We start from the raw sequence: 17,134 nt of genomic DNA, 5'->3' as shown, positions 1-17,134 counted from the left end.
ATAGTATTAAATATTACAAACAGACCCAAGATACCAAGAATGTGTTGGGGAGAAGACATATAGAAAATTTGATTTATATGAGGTAATAACAGCCATCTTCCCCACAGTGAGTGATATTACTCAGATACAGCGCAGTAGCTATTTTCAAATTTGGAACATCCTATTTTCACTGTACAAGAAACTGCATAAAAACAGGTTTTCCCACTCCATTCTCAGTAGGCATAGAACAGGTGAAACAGGAACGAAAGAGAAAAAATACAGTGGAAGAAAAGGAAAAGGAAAATAAATGAAAAAAAACCAACAACATACTAACTGGCAGGATACAGTCTACCAGTTACAGAATAAAGCATGGCAACTTAGTTTTCCGTCTACAGCTTCTATCCTCATAATATCCTGTTATGGTCAGCCACATTATTTTTACTCATAAAATACTACTAAAAGTGTATAATCTGTAAATGTTAAAGCACAGGAAAGACATGGCTTTCTAGCTATGACTTCACAGCATCTAGACACATTGTTTTATATATTATCATGGCTATTACTGATACTACTAGTACTAAGGCTCATCTGACTTCCAGTCAGAAAAATAGAACAATTTAAAACACCACAGTGACAAACTCCAAATATGGACCCATGATAGTTTTTCCCTTTTCTTATAGAAACCTCTCTGCTGTAACGTAGAACAATATTACTGTATTAAAATTTGAAGAAAACAGTTTAAATCCATTCTTGAAAGCTACACTTAACAGCTGCACACTAGCACAGAGATAGACGAGTCCTATCAGCTTCCATTAATACGTTGCTTCTCAAAATACATCTTGCCTTAAAGTTACTAAGGATCACTGGAAACCATATTCCTTTTGCAACATTACACATGAACGTGCATTTTAATACATAGTATTTTCCCAGTTGAGAGTTTTAAAGTGGCTCTGGTTTGGGTTTTGTCTTTGAGACTGAACAATCAATGACTTTCTACATTAATTCTGAAGTTAATATTGTGTTAATCTGAAGTTGCTCATTAAGCTGCCACTGTAAAATAAGAGTGAGATGTAATATATGAGAAAACAATCAGTGCACAAAGATAGCTGCTTCAAGCCCTGGAAGCAAAGCTAGCAGTGGTCAGAGTGCTGCAGGGGAGATTAAATCTGGTCCTCAAGGAATACAGCAAAAATGCTTGTAGGCAAAAGGCAGGCACTGCCATTAGACCAGTAATCTACAGTTCCTCTGAGAGAAAAAGATGGATGACCGCTAGCATCATTATGTTCTTGTCTTCACTCAAATACACTCTTTCAACTGACAGTGCTGAGCTGAAGTCTTCCTCCCTCCCCTCCTCAAAACAGGAAAAAAAAAGTAAAAGTTTATAACAGGTAGGAAAGAGTTGCAGAAGCTACTAGGAAACAGGATATTACAGATACGCGCAGGCATGCCTTAACAGAGTCTCTAATTTTACTGAGAACTCAATGACTGAGAACTGGCTTTTGTGTCACAGCATTTGGAGTTTTGCAATTTGTCAAAATAAAGCTAATGCAAAACCAACATTGTTTGAGCTCATTTTAATGCTATAACCAATGGTGACTGTTTTATACTAAAGCCTTTTGGGATTTTGTTTGGTGTTTTTATAAAATGTAAAAACAGGCAATGAATTATTTGCAGATGTCCTTACCTCCTCTGTGGACTACGGTTTTGAGAGAACTCTGAATCACTGTCCTTTGAGGTTGGCGAGCCCTTATACGTATAAAAAACATCCTCTGTTTCAGTAATATAACTAATCTCATTTGTAAGGTTATCTACAGATGAGTGTCGTGGTTTACGAATTTCATGACGTAGTCTAGGACTCCGCCTTAAAAATAAGGAACACAAACACAAGTTGGAAGATCAGAGTAATTTCTAAAACTTTATCCAAGTGAAATTTCTATGCTATTGAAATCTGTGTTCTGAAATCTTCATGACAGGCCTATAGGTCTTGCTCTAAATAATTTTTAAACATCTAATATGGTATACTAGGCAATCATACATTGCTAGGTTCAGTACACAGAACTGATTAGATCTCCCCTCCCTCTAAAATGCTACTTGTATTGCTAGTTCTAATTGTAGGATAATTCAGGTTCAAAGGGAGACATAGAGGTCATCTAGTCCAACTTTGTGCTCAAAGCAGGATCAATTGAGGTCAGAGCAGGCTGCTTAAATCTTTATCCGGTCAGATATCAAAAAACTTGGAAGGATGGAGAGCTCACAGCTTCTCTTAGCAACCACCGCTCAGCTCTCGTTGTGTTGAAGTAGCTTTGCATTATGTCCAGAGTCTCTCATTTCAACATACATATGTGTTACCTCATCCTCCCCCTATGCAACACTAAAGAATCTGGCCTCATCCTCCAGATAGCCTCCTCCTAAGTATTGCTAGGATGTTATTAGGCATTTGAGAAAACTTTGCTTCTCCAGGCTGAAAAGGTGCAGTTGTCTCAGCCTCTCCTTGTAAGTGCTCCAGCCTCCTGGCTACCTTGGTGGTTGCTGGCTTTTGCTGAGTTTGCTCCAGTTTGTCAGTGTCCATTTTGTAATAGCAGACCCAAAAGTGGCTGCAGCATTCTAATAAGGTCTAATGAATGCTGAGCAAAAGGGGGATAACCACTTCCCTTCGTCTACCAGGTATTAACATAGCTCATGTACAGCTTGCTACCTAAAATTACCAAATCCTTTTCCAGATGGTTGCATTGCAGACAATAGTGTTGCACTGGGTTCTTCTTTCCCAGGCCATTGTTTTTGCCTTCACTGAATTTCATGTAGTACCTACTGGCCCATTTCTCCAGACTTCCAAGGTCCCACTGGATAGCAGCCCTGCCCCAGGCATATTGACTCACCCCTCCAGGTTGGTGTCTGCAAACTTAATGAGCAAGCACTCCATTGCTTCCTCCAGGTCACAGAGATTTTAAGCAGGACAGGTCCCAGGACAGACCTCTGAAGTACTCCACTTGTTATTGGCCTCCAGGCAAAGTATGACCCATTAAAACAACTCCCCTCTGAGTCCAGACATACTTTTATTTTTGTTTAATTTATATTTTTTTAAACTGTATTGCTATCCACCCTTCTAGAACACAGTGTCTTAACTTGGCTATAATGTTTTGGCAGACATTATCAAAAGCCTTGCTAAAGTTGAGATAAGAGACACCCACTCTTCTCCTGTTGTCATATGTATTCTCAGAATAACTATGTTTGAATGTATATGTACACATGACATAATTATTCTGCTGGAGTACATACAACAAGAAAAGGTAGGAGGCTGGAAGGTGTGGGAAAAGCTGAAATTGGATTTACCAATTAGGGGTAACAGGAGGTGATCGAGAAGGAAGGCTTTTGGTCTCTAGATGCTCAACAGATAAAGATCGTCTCATAGATGGGTTCCAGACCATCCCACCTATAACTTTTCTGCAGTACTGGCTGTTTACAGACCTGAAAAGAAATAAAAAACCACTGCATTAATTACTTTGCGCAGAAAACTTAAATGACATAAAATATACTTCTCAAAGTCAATTTTATAATTAATGTGTTTTAAAGAGTCCCCCGTGCTTACCCCTCTTTATTTGTGTATTTGCATTCTCACAGAGCCATTTGCTGTCCTTCACTTGTGGTAATAAAACTATTTGTTGATTCTTCCTACAATGCTAATCACAAGCCTGCGCAAAAATAACTTTTTCTGAGAGTTATTTTCAACCCAGTTGTGTTTAAGAAGATGGAGGGGAAAACAGGAAATTTGGTATGTCTTATTGGCACTGAACTGAGTGCCTAAAAAAAACATGGTTCAAGTACAGGCAAAAGATTCTACATGTGACTGTTAAAACTCACAAAGGCATAACAATTTACTAATTCACTGAACACAGGACTACTTTAACCGTCTATCTGCTGTATCACCAAGTAAGAGCTACACCAGACCACAGTGTTTCCAGAAGGAAGCCAAATTTGAGTGATGTGTTCCTCACAGCAATAAAACATAAGAGAAAGATCTGACATGAAAATCAGATCTCCAAGTCTGCACTACTTCTTGTGACAAGAGCCTGACAAGATAAGGGTTGCATCAGAACCTGAACCTCAGCTAGGAAAGCAATACAAGTATCTTAATAATGGAATTATACAGCATAAAGAAAAATTTAAACCATATTAAAATTGAGATAAACTAACTTTTATACAACTTTTTACACAGCATTCTACAAGACAAGCAGGGAAATAAGTTCCCCATTCTCAAGTTTACAGGCCTAAGATTTCTCAGGTAAAAGAAGCAATTTCTGAGAAACCACGTTTGGCTTACTAAGTCCTGTGCAGTACACAATGGGCAGCTGGGATAGCACAGTATGCAATCAAGTTTACGTTGCATAAAGTTTACGCTGTGAATATTACTCATGCAAATATCAAACCTTAAGTATGCCTCACATTGTGCTGCTTTTCATTTAAACAAGTAAAAGATAACAAGGAACCCAAACCATTCTTTTTACATTCTGAAGTATTTTACATATCTTGTTCATGTTTATAAAGCAAATTAATTCCTTCATCTTCCAAACATGTACTTTTAAAGCTTTTCCCAGTTTGAAAAACTAAGAGGGAAAACTTAATATGAAGTGTCAACATATCAAAATCAGTTACCCATGTGTATTTTCAATCTTAGTTAACACATAGTCCATGAACTCATGAGAAGCTTTTGCCTGTATTACCCTGTATTACCCATTTTATTTCTGTAAGTCTTCTGTATGCAGCGATAAGCCACCAAACTTCTCTGGTCCTCTACAAACCCAAAGAGTTCTTTTAAAGAAGCCTTATATGGGTGAAGCAGAGAGGGAGAGTAGAAAAGGAAGATTTATTACAAAAAATGCATCTTGAAGAATTCCACATATCTTGCATTAATCAGCTTCCCTTTTCTTACAAAGGCCTGTTCATGCCTTTTCCAATGCAGGTGACTTTTGAGGTGCAATGTAACTTGTGTGATGGAAGCCAGAGTTCCAACCCCTAATCCAAACCCCTAACCCTGTCCACAGAATCACTTTAACAATATATTCTTTAGACATTTCAGTTAAGGTACAGAACAATCTCTTGAACTCCAAATAGCTGTTCTTCAGATGTCAAATACAAGCATACTTCACAGCAACATACTGAAAGGTTGCCAACGCCTTTCTGGAATGGGTTGTAACATATTGAGGTGACAGTTCCTTACTCTCACCTATTATCAAGGTTATCCTTTGTAGGAAAAAAATAAGTATTTTTTTTGTATTTTCAGCAAGGAATAAGAATGCACCTAGAAGAGGTTATTCAGCATTCAGTCCAGAAATGCTGAATGAATTTACCTCTCAGAATCTGGGACATACGATTCAGCCTGCCTTTAGAGAAAGGTTTAAGGGCAATTTATGCAACTCAGAGCCTAATTTAAATAGAATGTCACTACTACCTTAAGCTAAGAGAACCTAGAAGGGTACAGAGATGTGCAAATAAGAAACTGTACTAAAGGGTTCCAAGAGTTCAACTATCTGATGAAATAAACAGTAGGATATGTGCCTCACATGAGTGTAAGAGAATGCAGTACAAGAAAGCCACAAATTCTTGATTAAAAAGCTGTGATACTTAAGGTGGTGAAATCTGAAGGCAACCTCCTTCAATGCTGACACAATTTCGACGAAAAGAATTATTGAAGACATAGCTTGCATACAGACTGGGACACAGCTATATGCAGAACCGAAACCTGTCACTCCAACTTGAGCTATCACCGATACAAATCCTTTTGTTCACACTACAAAGCAATACATACTTTCACACAATACTTACTTTGCTGGATTTCTAGAACCCAGGGTCCAATAATTTGACAGTATCTTTCTTTCATGAGGTAGTGACTTCTTTGCCTGAAAAAATGTGTGATGCTCTACACAAGATTTCCAAAGATTTTTGCATGCTCTGTAATTTAACATGTTGAAGGCAACAATATGCTCTCTGGATTCATTCTGTAAGAGTAAGAAATGCCATGTTTCAATATATACAAGCAGATCAAACACAGTAGAATAAGCTCATAAAACAGCAATAAAATTACTTTTCTCTTAAAAGGAAAAATGCATTTAGGGAAACAAAAAATTTTGAGTAGATTTAGTAGAATTTTGAGTAGAATTAGTAGATTTTGAGCTGGAGAGAGTCAAAATAGCCCTGTGATTATATGAAATTCTAAATTGAAAAATGGGCACTCCACAAATTTAAGCAATATTGAAAACTATTAAGTTTTTCAGTTTCTAATCCTTACAGTGTTAAGGAAATATTTAAGTCTAGAATGGCAAAAATTTTGCATGTACAAGTGTAATATTAAGTAGCTAAATAGAGTTTCAGGTTTCCAGTCATATCTTGAGCCCCTATGACAAAAAAAACCCTCTTTTAAACATTACATTAAGGGTGTAATGTAGAAAAGGAAAAAAAAACAAACAACCCCAATCTTTAAATTCAAACTCTTCATGTAAGACCTCAATAATGTTCTTTCAAGAGCCACAGTCTGCAAAAATCATCTCCTTGACAATCTCATAGAAAATACTAAGGATGTTAACAGTGATCCATCTTGGGGGAAAGAAAATAGCTGTGATGGGATCGAAGCTGCTGCTACTGCTGTCCAAATTCAATCATATTTCCTGGATGATAACATGAGGCCACTGAGGAAATTAAAAGAAAGCATAATACAAAGCTTGTGTGTCTTGGTGCAAATTCTTACTTGTAACTTCAGTGCCGAAGTGCCAGTGAAACACTGTTGTAACACAATTGTGCCACCCATATTTATGCCCTCACCAACCATAGCACTTGTGGAGCTATTTCAGATAAATCTTTGTACAAGATAAGCTTTGGTTAGTTAATACAGTTATTGATGCAAAGAAAGTGGAATGAAGAGTAAAGCAAAGAGGAGAAAGGAAGATAATGTGAGACCCGAGTTAATTGCTGATACAGATCAGCACTTTAGAGAAGAAAAAGCAAGTTTTCAATTTCATTGCTCATCTTTTTCCAGCTGCTCTGAATTATGACTGAATTTTGACATCTTGGCATATAATTAGGCAGGCAACTAACCCGGTAAAGCCCTTTCTAGCTCATACTTCACAGAAAGTCAGGATTTATGTTGCAAAGACATTTTATTAAAGGACTCAAAGACCTAATACAGCCTTCTCATCCAGTCCAGCAAGAAACAGAGGTCCCATCTGGTAACACCTTGATTTCTAGTTGCTATTGTCCTTTTGCTTTTTTTTTTTTTTTTCCCACAGCAACAATACTGCTAGGAAGTAACTACAGAACATTTTGGCTGGAATATTCAATCTGGTTTTCCTGTATTCCTTTTATTTCTAGGCAACATTTTACAAATGCCCCGTATCAGAGAACAATGTCACATTCTGCAAATCACTTTAAGACTAGTTCAGAGAATCTGCAATTGAAGTCACTATTTTAGAAAACCAATGAGAATCTTAAGAGAAAGATAAAAAGGATTTGCCTCTTGGTTTTACATAGGCACTGCAAAACATTTACCTGATGAAAACTTTCAGGAATGTTTTTCTGTTTAAGAAACAGGGTTTTTTATTTGAGCCTCATGTATACTGGAATCAATTCATATCTTTGTCAGTTTGCCACAGTTGCTTCTAATTAGCTCATATAAAAATAAAGTGTGCAAGCATAGTGAAATTTTAACTCAGAATTTCTTGCAGTACAAAAAGCATACATCACTTAAAGATGTAATGACAAATGGCATTTGTGCACATTCTATGGTGGTTAAATGCTACTTTAAGTGTTTTACTACTCCAAAAGACAAACAAAAGGAAGTGTATTGGTATTTTTGTTAGCCTGGAGTACTGAAATTTCAATTGCCACAAAAAATTACTTTATCCAAACATCTCAATTGTACTGTAAAGCCATAGCATAAAGATAAGGAATTAAGTACACCTAATATCTTGGGCTTAAATTTAGGTTTGAAAATAGTAATTAATCTTGCTCTCTACATCAAGAGTGTGTTCTTCCCAACTGTTGTCACAGAACCTTCATAGCAGCTTTTAAATGAGCTAAAAGTCTAAATAGGTACTTAAATTAGGAAAAAATCCTTTCAGGAGTTTCAGAAGGATGCACTTCATTTTTAAATTAACAAAACATTTTGTTAACCATCTGGCTCAATAACAGACCACCTTGCAAGTCATGCTGTTAAATCCATGCAGTTTTAAAGGTGAAGACAGCTCTAGCAGGATCCAAGTATCTAATGTCCATCCAACAAGTTCAAAAAGAACAGTATTTTAATAGTTATTAAGAAATGAGGATTAGAGAAATTTGTGCCACCAAGGTAAAGGGAACAAATCCCAATAGCTAAAGTGAGTGTCTTGCTATTTCAGCATCAGGGAAGAACTTTGCATCAGATGTATGCCTCTATAATTCACAGAGAATTTGAAAATATTTACAGCATATCAATATATATTTTAATATGCAGAAAATGAAGTTGGTTTTAAGCATTAGATAAGCACATTTGAAATAAAGTTTCATTTCTGGAAGCTTTAAAATGTTGCCTGTAAACCCGCATAGTTTCTATTCCTATTTTAAATCTTGCACCCTTCATTAAGTCTACATGTCATGAGCTTTTATAGCATCAGACATTCACTGATTCATCAGTCCTGCTCCCCAGTCCTTATGTAGCTCTTCAGTAGATACAGAAATATTGTGTACTCCTATCAAGTAGATGATCAACAGACTGAAGCAGTGGGAGGGTAAAAGAGAAGGTGAGGAGCAGGGAGAAAGTGAAATAAGGTAAGCTGACTCTTCAGAACAGGGTCATAAGAAAAAAAGGAGTAAGAGAAATAAGGAAAATAAACACAGCACATCTCAGATGACTGCAAATTCATAGCCTCTGAGAACTTTCTGTAGATTCTGTAAAGAAATCTACATGACACACAAAACAGAAATGTTACAGCATTTTCACGAACTTTAATAAAATCTTGCCAATAAATACGCAGTATCTGCTCTGCTTTCTCCACATTCTTCCATCTTCTTTATTTTCACCCTCACGTACCTACGCAAACCCCAAGTGACCTACCATTCTGGAGAAAACTTCTAGTAATCCAGCTGCCCCCACTCCTACTGCACTGCAAGAGAAAGCTTATCCCAGCAGTATCACTGAAGTACTGCAGGCTAGCTGCCCTAAATTTCAAGCAAAGGAGGCTAAGTGTCAAGGATGGATATACCTAGAGATTTAACAGCACACCTGGTCTGCTTTTTCATATCTATTGAGAAAGAGTAAAAAGGTCATGATGCTGGCCCCATTTTTCCTACAGTTCTGTAGATCTTTAAGCATGATACAGTGTGCATTACTGTAATCTCAGAGGGTTATGAAATAAAGAGCTATGATCACTTAAAAGGAGATTAGTTAAAAGAATCAAGGACCTTGAACTGTCACCATTTATCAAACACTTAATTGAGCAAGCTTTAAGAATACTGTCCTCTTCAAAGGTCTCCAGAAAGAGAAATTCCATTTTTGACAGCAGTCAAGTCTTTATGCAACAAACACACATTGTACACAATTTTAAGTCCAGAGACTGTTATACATTGTCACTGAATTCTTCCATATTAAAAAAAAACACCAAAACCTGTAAATACATTCATTTTACTATTACCTGTTACTAATCCCCTCAGAGAGGGTTCTGTTCCTACATTCATTCTCACAGACACATTTGGAAATTGCTGTCCATAAGCTTGCCCATATTTGTATACTTGAAGATATTTAGAATTTAAAATGACTACTTATCAGTGAATTTTTAATTCTCAAATCTAAAGGGTAATACTTGCAAGTGTAATATAATTACACTGAGTGTAATTCAAATACAAGTACACTCACAAGCTAATAGAATAGTTTGCCAATCACTCGCTTCTTCATACAGTGAAATACACACAGACTGAGATAAGTTTGCACAGAAACAGTATATTCAGAAGCATACAGCTTCCATAAAACTTAAGATCCCTCTACAGTGGGTTAGGACATACTCTCTCAAAAGAGAAAATAGTGTCATTTGTGCATGCTATGTGTGTAAGCATTCATACAGTAACAGTGTCTCTAGATAGTAACTTCATTTACACATGAGCCCTGAAAAGTAAGCATGAGTTCATACATGAACACTCCTCAAATTTGGAAGATACCCACAAAACTTGGGTGGGGGTGGGTGGGGATGAAAACATTCTCCTTTTGGATAGGAAAAAAGCATCTATAGCAATCTGTGTTCAGCAGACCTTCTAATCAGTGTGGGTCAAAAAGTCTTCTTGGAACACAACTCTTATCAGTTTAAAGAGCTCATTTATTACTGGAAAGAGACTTCATAAAGTTTAGGTTTCTTTTAACATTTACCTTTTACTATCTATTCAAGTTCTATCCTCAATTGAATGAAAATATACGTATACCTGCTAGTCACTAATTTCTGCATGACCAGAACATCAGGTAGCTTTTTACAAAGAGAAAAGAACGTTTAAATTTATCTGTTCATATTGTGGCAGCACAGCATTGTAATCAAGATCCACCCCCCACCCCCCCCCCATTAGATAGACTAATATACAGAACTTCTGTTCTGTAAAAAGCACACAGCATTATGAAGATGTCTGTTAAAGTAGAAAACTTTTACATCAGCTTTATCAGCTATCTTCATTTATTTTGCCAACTTCTAAAGCTGTCCATGTGAAATGCAGCAGGAGGAGCACTATCCCCGTTTCCAACCTTATGTCTTTTGGCTGCAGAGATCTACCTTTCTTCAGGAATCATCCTTTCCCCCAGAAGTGAGACCCATAATCAGAAAGGACCTCACAAAGTCCTCCTAAGCTGTTTAGTAGATTCACTGCACTAAGGAACTCTACAGGGCAGGAAGAGCATCAAAGAACAGAACAGCAGATACTGACAAGATAAGGGAAACTAGGTTACTAAAGATCTGCATTTACCAAGTCCTCAAGGGAGAAGAAACCTGCATAGCAAAGATACAGTCCAACAGACTGAATGTGGAAGGATTCAGTATCAGAAAGGACACAACAATGGGAAACAGAGAGATGACAAGAGCACCAGAACAGTAAGGCCAAGTTAAAACAGAATTTCAAAGGAAGGTTACCACAACAAAGCCTTCTCATCCACATTTTATTGTCTTCACATTTAAGGAAAAAAAAATTGAACATGACTGCTTGAGCAAAAGAAAATGGACTACTTACATGTTTTTGTCGTTGTTGTATAAAAAACTTTTTCCTTTTAAAGGAAATTTTTAATATATTTACCCTAAAAGAAAGAAACAGACTGTGAAATACTAAACAGTAAGAGGGATAAAACAATGAAAAATAATACCACATACAGCAAACCTAAAAGATTGTACCTATTAAATATTCAGTGAATAATACTCATCTCCTGTGTTGATTAGCAAATAGGTGTCAAGAAAATCAAAGGAAAAGTTCTAGCTAAAAAGGAAAAGCCTTTTTAAAATTAAGATTCTTCCTCATTTACTCCTTAAATAGTTCACTAGCAATTCTCTCCCACCAAATCTATTCTTGCATCAAAAACTTGATGACATCCTTTACCAAGCTGCACAAATGTTGAGCGTGTCAAGTTTCTATAACTTAAGAATCATATGACAACTGTGACTAAAGGAACAAAATTTAAGAACCTAATGACATGACAAGGTTGGTCATACAACATCTGATGTTTCCCAGACACTTCACAGAATTGGCTTCATAATGTGAAAAATACCATGCACTTGTAGGAATAACTAAACACTGTAGTTAAAATCATAATTGTAGAAGTATGAAAACTCTAATAATGAATGTTAATACACTTTTCACTTAATTTAACATTCCTACATAACTTATGTGACAATTTTATACAGAACTAAACACCTCATATATATATATATATAAATATGAATAAAGAATTTCTAAGGTAAGGATTACAGTTGGAATTGGTGCTCAAGCAATTTTCAATATAGTTAAATGCTTATCAGTTTTGCTAAATTAAACAAACTGCTAGGAACCCACACACCTTCCTACAGCAAAACAAGATTTGCCTAAAATACCTAAATTTTCTCTGCAATACTTCTACTTCAATAACTGTAAATCTACATATTTTGGAAAAAAAAACAGCATAATCTGTGATCAGCTGGAATCATATGGATGCCTTGGGAAAGTTATTTAAGGTCTGACCATTTAATATTTGCCTGAGGAAAAAAAAAAACCCACCATGAAAATATTTTGGAAGGTTGCTGCTAGAAGTTTCAGAATATTCTTGTCAACTGATAACATTTCACAGCATCTTAGTCCTCATCAGGTATGAACCATGTTGAAGGTCATCTTAGCTTTTACTTCAGTTTCTGCATTGCTATCATCATGTGGGACATATTGTTCATTCCCCACTACCCACTATTCCTCTAGCAGTTTCTCTGAAGTTTTCAAAGCAAAGAAACTGCACACATTGAATAGCATTTAACGCATAACCTCAATTGCTGCCTATGTAGAGTGCTTGTATGGTTTTTGCCATAAATATAATATTTTACTTGCAAAATGCATTTGGAAATTATCACAAAACAGTCAAGCAACCCCAAGAATAACTTTACAGAGCATATAGAAAACTACATTAAATCCAGAGATATTTTTTAAACTTGTCTTGACTTGGATTGCCTCTGACTGATCAGTCAGCTCTTTATGTAGGTTGCTTTGATTGAAAATCAGCCTTTTGCCAAGGCAGTACTCTGTCACTGCTTCTGTTCCTGAAAACTTTTGGGTCCCCTTTGACTACTACCATATGGCATAGTTGTATTGTCATGCACTAATGCTGCAGAGTACTTAAAAGTTTTGGAAAGAGTGCTTTGATGGTGTCTGCTGCCACCTTGAGTTCCACCACGTTTATGGTGAAGCCTGCTCAGCCTACAGGAGAAACTACTTAGTACAAGTGGTGTTACATAAAAAGCCTAAATATTATTCCAATTATCTGAATAGGGTCTTTTTGTATTTTCAGGCATATCCTGCTCTGTAAGGAATCTCCTTACCTCCACACTTTCAGCTCATGACACATTAAAACTCCAGACATTACAGAAATATATCCTGCTTTGAGGTCTAAAAAGAAATTGAAAGTTTATACTGAAATGCAGCACAGCGTAGCCTGCTTTGGTGAGTTTCCTTGTTTGCTTGTTTGAGTGAGGGAGACTGGGCTGGGCAGGGAATGGACACCATTCCTACCTAAAGAAATAAGACTAATTCGTTCAGAAAGAAATAGGAAAAAGTTATCCCCTATGTAGTGAGGTTTTGCTCTTCTCGAGAAGATATTTTTAGAGAGAGAGTAGGAAAGCTTGGAACAATTGCATTAGCTGTCAACTGAAAATATTGCTGCCTAAGATGAAAAATCTGTGGGTTATATTCCCTAAATTTCTTTTTGTAAATGAGAATGTTTTTGTGAATGTTGATTTAGCTTCTGTATTTTATTTCTCTATGCTCTCCAAGAGTAAAAGCACAGGAAGTTGTGGATTCCTCCTGTCTTATGTGCTATAAAGCTCCCTCTTCCTTCACAAGAATAAATCATATCATCCTGGATTTTAAAATGCCATTGCTATGGAGTTCAGGAATAACTATTATCTGCTCATACCTGAGGTCACCAAGTTGGCAGAGCAAGACTTGCCCAAGACAGAAAATGTGCCTCCAGCTGGCAGTTTTTAAAACCTGCAGTTGTTTAGAGAAGCTGAGAGATTGACAAATGAAAGGGCAGAGCTCAGGGCACAAAGGTGAAAGGTAAAAGTATTTTATCCCTTAGTGTGCATTAGAAATGGAAAAATACAACATGTTGCTGTGCTGTATGAAAGCATTATTGACAGACATTTGTGATGGCTACAGAACATCCAAGTGAGTTGAAATACAACTCACTGCAAAGAAATAAAAGAAAAATCCAGAGACTGTGCAGTACATTTTCCACCAAAATTTAAATTGAAACCAGTTTTATTGTTTTCCCCTAGGAAATACCTATATGGTTGGGTTCATAAATGAAAGAATGGAATGACCTGTTTCTTTAAGGAATATCTCTAAAAAGGACCTTTTTATATAATTAAGGGGCAAAAAGCAAGTTCAACCCATTAGAATGCACTTTTCTGTCATGATTAAGAACACTAAGCCATCTTACTGAAACTATTCTACAGGAAAACTGCCACAAATTACATAATGAAATCATGCATAACACGATAAAGCTTTACTTGCTAAAGTATGCAAAACAAATTCACAACTTATCTTAAATAAGAAAAAGTGGAAAGAATTCTTTCTGACCCAGTACAAAACCTTATGGAAATGCCCAGCCTCCATATAATTTCTAATTTTATGTTATCATTCTTAGGATAACTAATAAAGCTCATAAGTACTATAAATAATTATAGCTTAACTAATTTCTAATGTCATTTGTGTTAGACTTCTTGTACACACTGCTGTAAAAAATAAACTGTACAAAGAAGCATTATGACACATTCTAAGATTTTCAGTATCACAGAATAATGCAAAGGTCTCTCCCTGAAAATCCAAAACCTGTTAATGTTCTATTAACAAGTAACGTAAGCCTTGTTTACGTTACATAGCCTTGTTTGATGACTTTCAAAAATTTGTCTATATTATCCAAGTTCCAGTAGACCTGAAACTCCAAAGCAGTAATTCTACATTTTATTTCGATGAAGCAAATACCTTCTTGCTGAGGGACAGGATAAAAACCCCAGACTATTAGCTGTTGAGCTTTACTAGTAATACTGTTGTTCGTTTCGTTTACAAAGACATATTGGTGCATATAACAACAGCAAATCTCCAAGATCAGAGGGTCCTCCTAATTATATACTTACACCTTTGTGTGAATTATCTCAAGACTTCACATAGTGCAAGGAGTTCAAAAGTCTTAGAAAATTAAAAGCCTAGGCAACAGGTTTAATTTCTCTCTCAATACCAGCAAATACAATGATATTCCATAATGAAGAAATTTATGCACTGCAGGCTTCTTTGGAATAAATGTTACAGCAAATGAAAATAAGACTGAAAAGGCTAGACATATTTCTTTACTAGTAAAGGATTTTACCAGGGATAGAAGCTTGTGCAGATGAGTTTTCTATATACAGCAATTCCACCAGATGCAATCCCAATCATGAGGTCTAAATTATGGAGATCCTGCAAAAGAAAAATACTGTAAGAACACAGATGCAGTTTGTGTTATTCCCACTTATCTACTTATAAATTAATTTTCAAGTTTTCTATACTTAAGTTGCTACTCCTGAGGCAAAAGTTCAACCACATATTTGGATTTCTCTTCACATACTCTTTCCTCAGATATTATCTACCAGGTATAATTAACTTTCACTCAATAAAACAAGTTATAATGTTCGTCTTACTACTCTAGATATTCTTTAGATCAGTATCAAACTAAATTTTCAAGTCCAGCCTTATTAATTTTTCCATGGGAAAGAAGTCGAAGTACTTCTGAAGACCAGTCAAGGTAAATGTCACAGAATTTTGGGAACTGAACACAAATGTCCTGACTAAGCTGCTTAAAAAGACAGAGAAAACAATTCCTTATTTTTCCAAAAAGGTCTTGCCAACAAAGACTGGGCAGGAGATGACCACATTTCTGCATATGAGAGAGTATGCTAGAAGAATATATACGTGTACATGGATATATGATACACTAAAGAGAATCCATTGCTAATTAAACTAAAACCTGCCCATTAGCTTAACACACTTATCTGGAAAAATTAATCAACACATTTACAGTCCTTTATAGGTATTGAGAAACTCAAGAGGAAACACATGCTTCTATATAAGCAAATGCTTGAATTAAAAGGTTGGGGAGGACACCAAATTGTCAACTCGAGTCTAAACCCAAACTGATGTTACAAAAGTTACAAGTCTTGGCATCCTATTTCTCTGTAATCAACACATACGAATACATTAACAAATCAGTAAATAGAGATGGACACGTGCATAAATGCACATGTAAGTGTAGACTCCATTGATTAAAACATCAGGGTTGACTTAAAAGTAGTTGCACACTATATTTTTAAGGATGACCAAAGGTAATGGATTCTGTTAAAGACTTCAGTAGCTTAGATGCTCCTCTAGATGGTACTCCGTGCTCAGTTAATACACAGTTTTCTTGTAAATCCAATCCCAATTTCTTTATATTAAGAGGGTACAGAAGAATAGAACAGATAGCTCTAATAATACAATGGAAAGTCTACAATAAATCCTTTAAAAATAGTTGCATAGAAGCACGATAATGGCACATGAATGAATGAAGCTGAATAAAATTTGCATTATTTATAAACCTCCAGTGAAATACCAGAGCAGTACATAGAGAATGAGCACAATCTATTTAATACATAGTGCATTAATACCGAATACTGACAAGATGAGAATATCAGTGCTGCCTCTGAGAGTATAATAAAAGAAAATCATTAGGCAGGTAGCAGCTCAAATATGCTCAAGATAGACCAGAATCGGCTGAAATTATTAGTAATCCTCAGCTACCTGCTGCTCTGCTTAGCCAAGAACTGTTGCTAGAGGAGCTGGATGAATCTCCATCGGAAGAAATGCCTGAACTGCCAGTTTATGCCAGCATCGTGCAGGAATCGAGAATTGATAGCCCTTTATTTTAACACTTGGGGAGAAAACTAAGGTATTTCAGGTGATAAACTGCATGTATGTTAGCTGCCCCTACCATGATACAGCCACCCTAAAGTAGGGCAAAACCCTGTATTATTATCACTTAGAGCTTACTCCAGCTTTCTACCTTTAAAAATCAATACCGATTTAAACAGCTTTAGGAGAAAAATCTGAAAACCTACATTAGCAGAAATAAACACTTGATAAGGATTACTTAGGCTAAACTATTTTCTCCAGGAGCTTTGCCAGGAAAATAAAAATCATTCCCCACTCTCCTCTGTCCCAGTCCAAAATACTAATCTCCCATGATATTTGTTAAAATGAATTCACTGATGTTATTATACCTAAAAAAATCCAAACCCAAGATTCTATGATTTTATGACATTCCAGCAGCCAGTAAAATACTGGGACATGTTTCCTATCAATGCACAGGCTGTATCTGAAAGATCTCAAATTGATTTTTAGTGGTCATCTTCCACACTGT

The 17,134-nt window shown here is 36.2% G+C and overlaps 1 protein-coding gene across 6 annotated transcripts in view; it reads right to left on the bottom strand.

The window, feature by feature from the left end:
- The window catches only part of PTPN3 (protein tyrosine phosphatase non-receptor type 3), a 152,820-nt gene that overhangs the window by 39,313 nt on the left and 96,373 nt on the right, over positions 1-17,134 (bottom strand). For all 6 annotated transcript variants that reach the window (XM_061449070.1, XM_061449071.1, XM_061449072.1 and 3 more), the window contains 5 exons: positions 15,071-15,159; positions 11,203-11,266; positions 5,800-5,972; positions 3,310-3,444; positions 1,664-1,840 (listed from right to left, as the gene is read on the bottom strand). In XM_061449070.1, coding sequence (XP_061305054.1) covers positions 1,664-1,840; positions 3,310-3,444; positions 5,800-5,972; positions 11,203-11,266; positions 15,071-15,159 — 638 coding nt within the window. The remainder of the gene's footprint in view (positions 1-1,663; positions 1,841-3,309; positions 3,445-5,799; positions 5,973-11,202; positions 11,267-15,070; positions 15,160-17,134) is intronic.

This window comes from Pezoporus flaviventris, unplaced genomic scaffold (genome assembly GCF_033815535.1).
Source record: "Pezoporus flaviventris isolate CSIRO_AGI_PZ_B2104156 unplaced genomic scaffold, CSIRO_AGI_Pfla_v1 ptg000007l, whole genome shotgun sequence".
In the NCBI taxonomy this organism is placed as follows: domain Eukaryota; kingdom Metazoa; phylum Chordata; class Aves; order Psittaciformes; family Psittacidae; genus Pezoporus; species Pezoporus flaviventris.
This window is presented reverse-complemented; position numbering and strand designations above follow the sequence as displayed.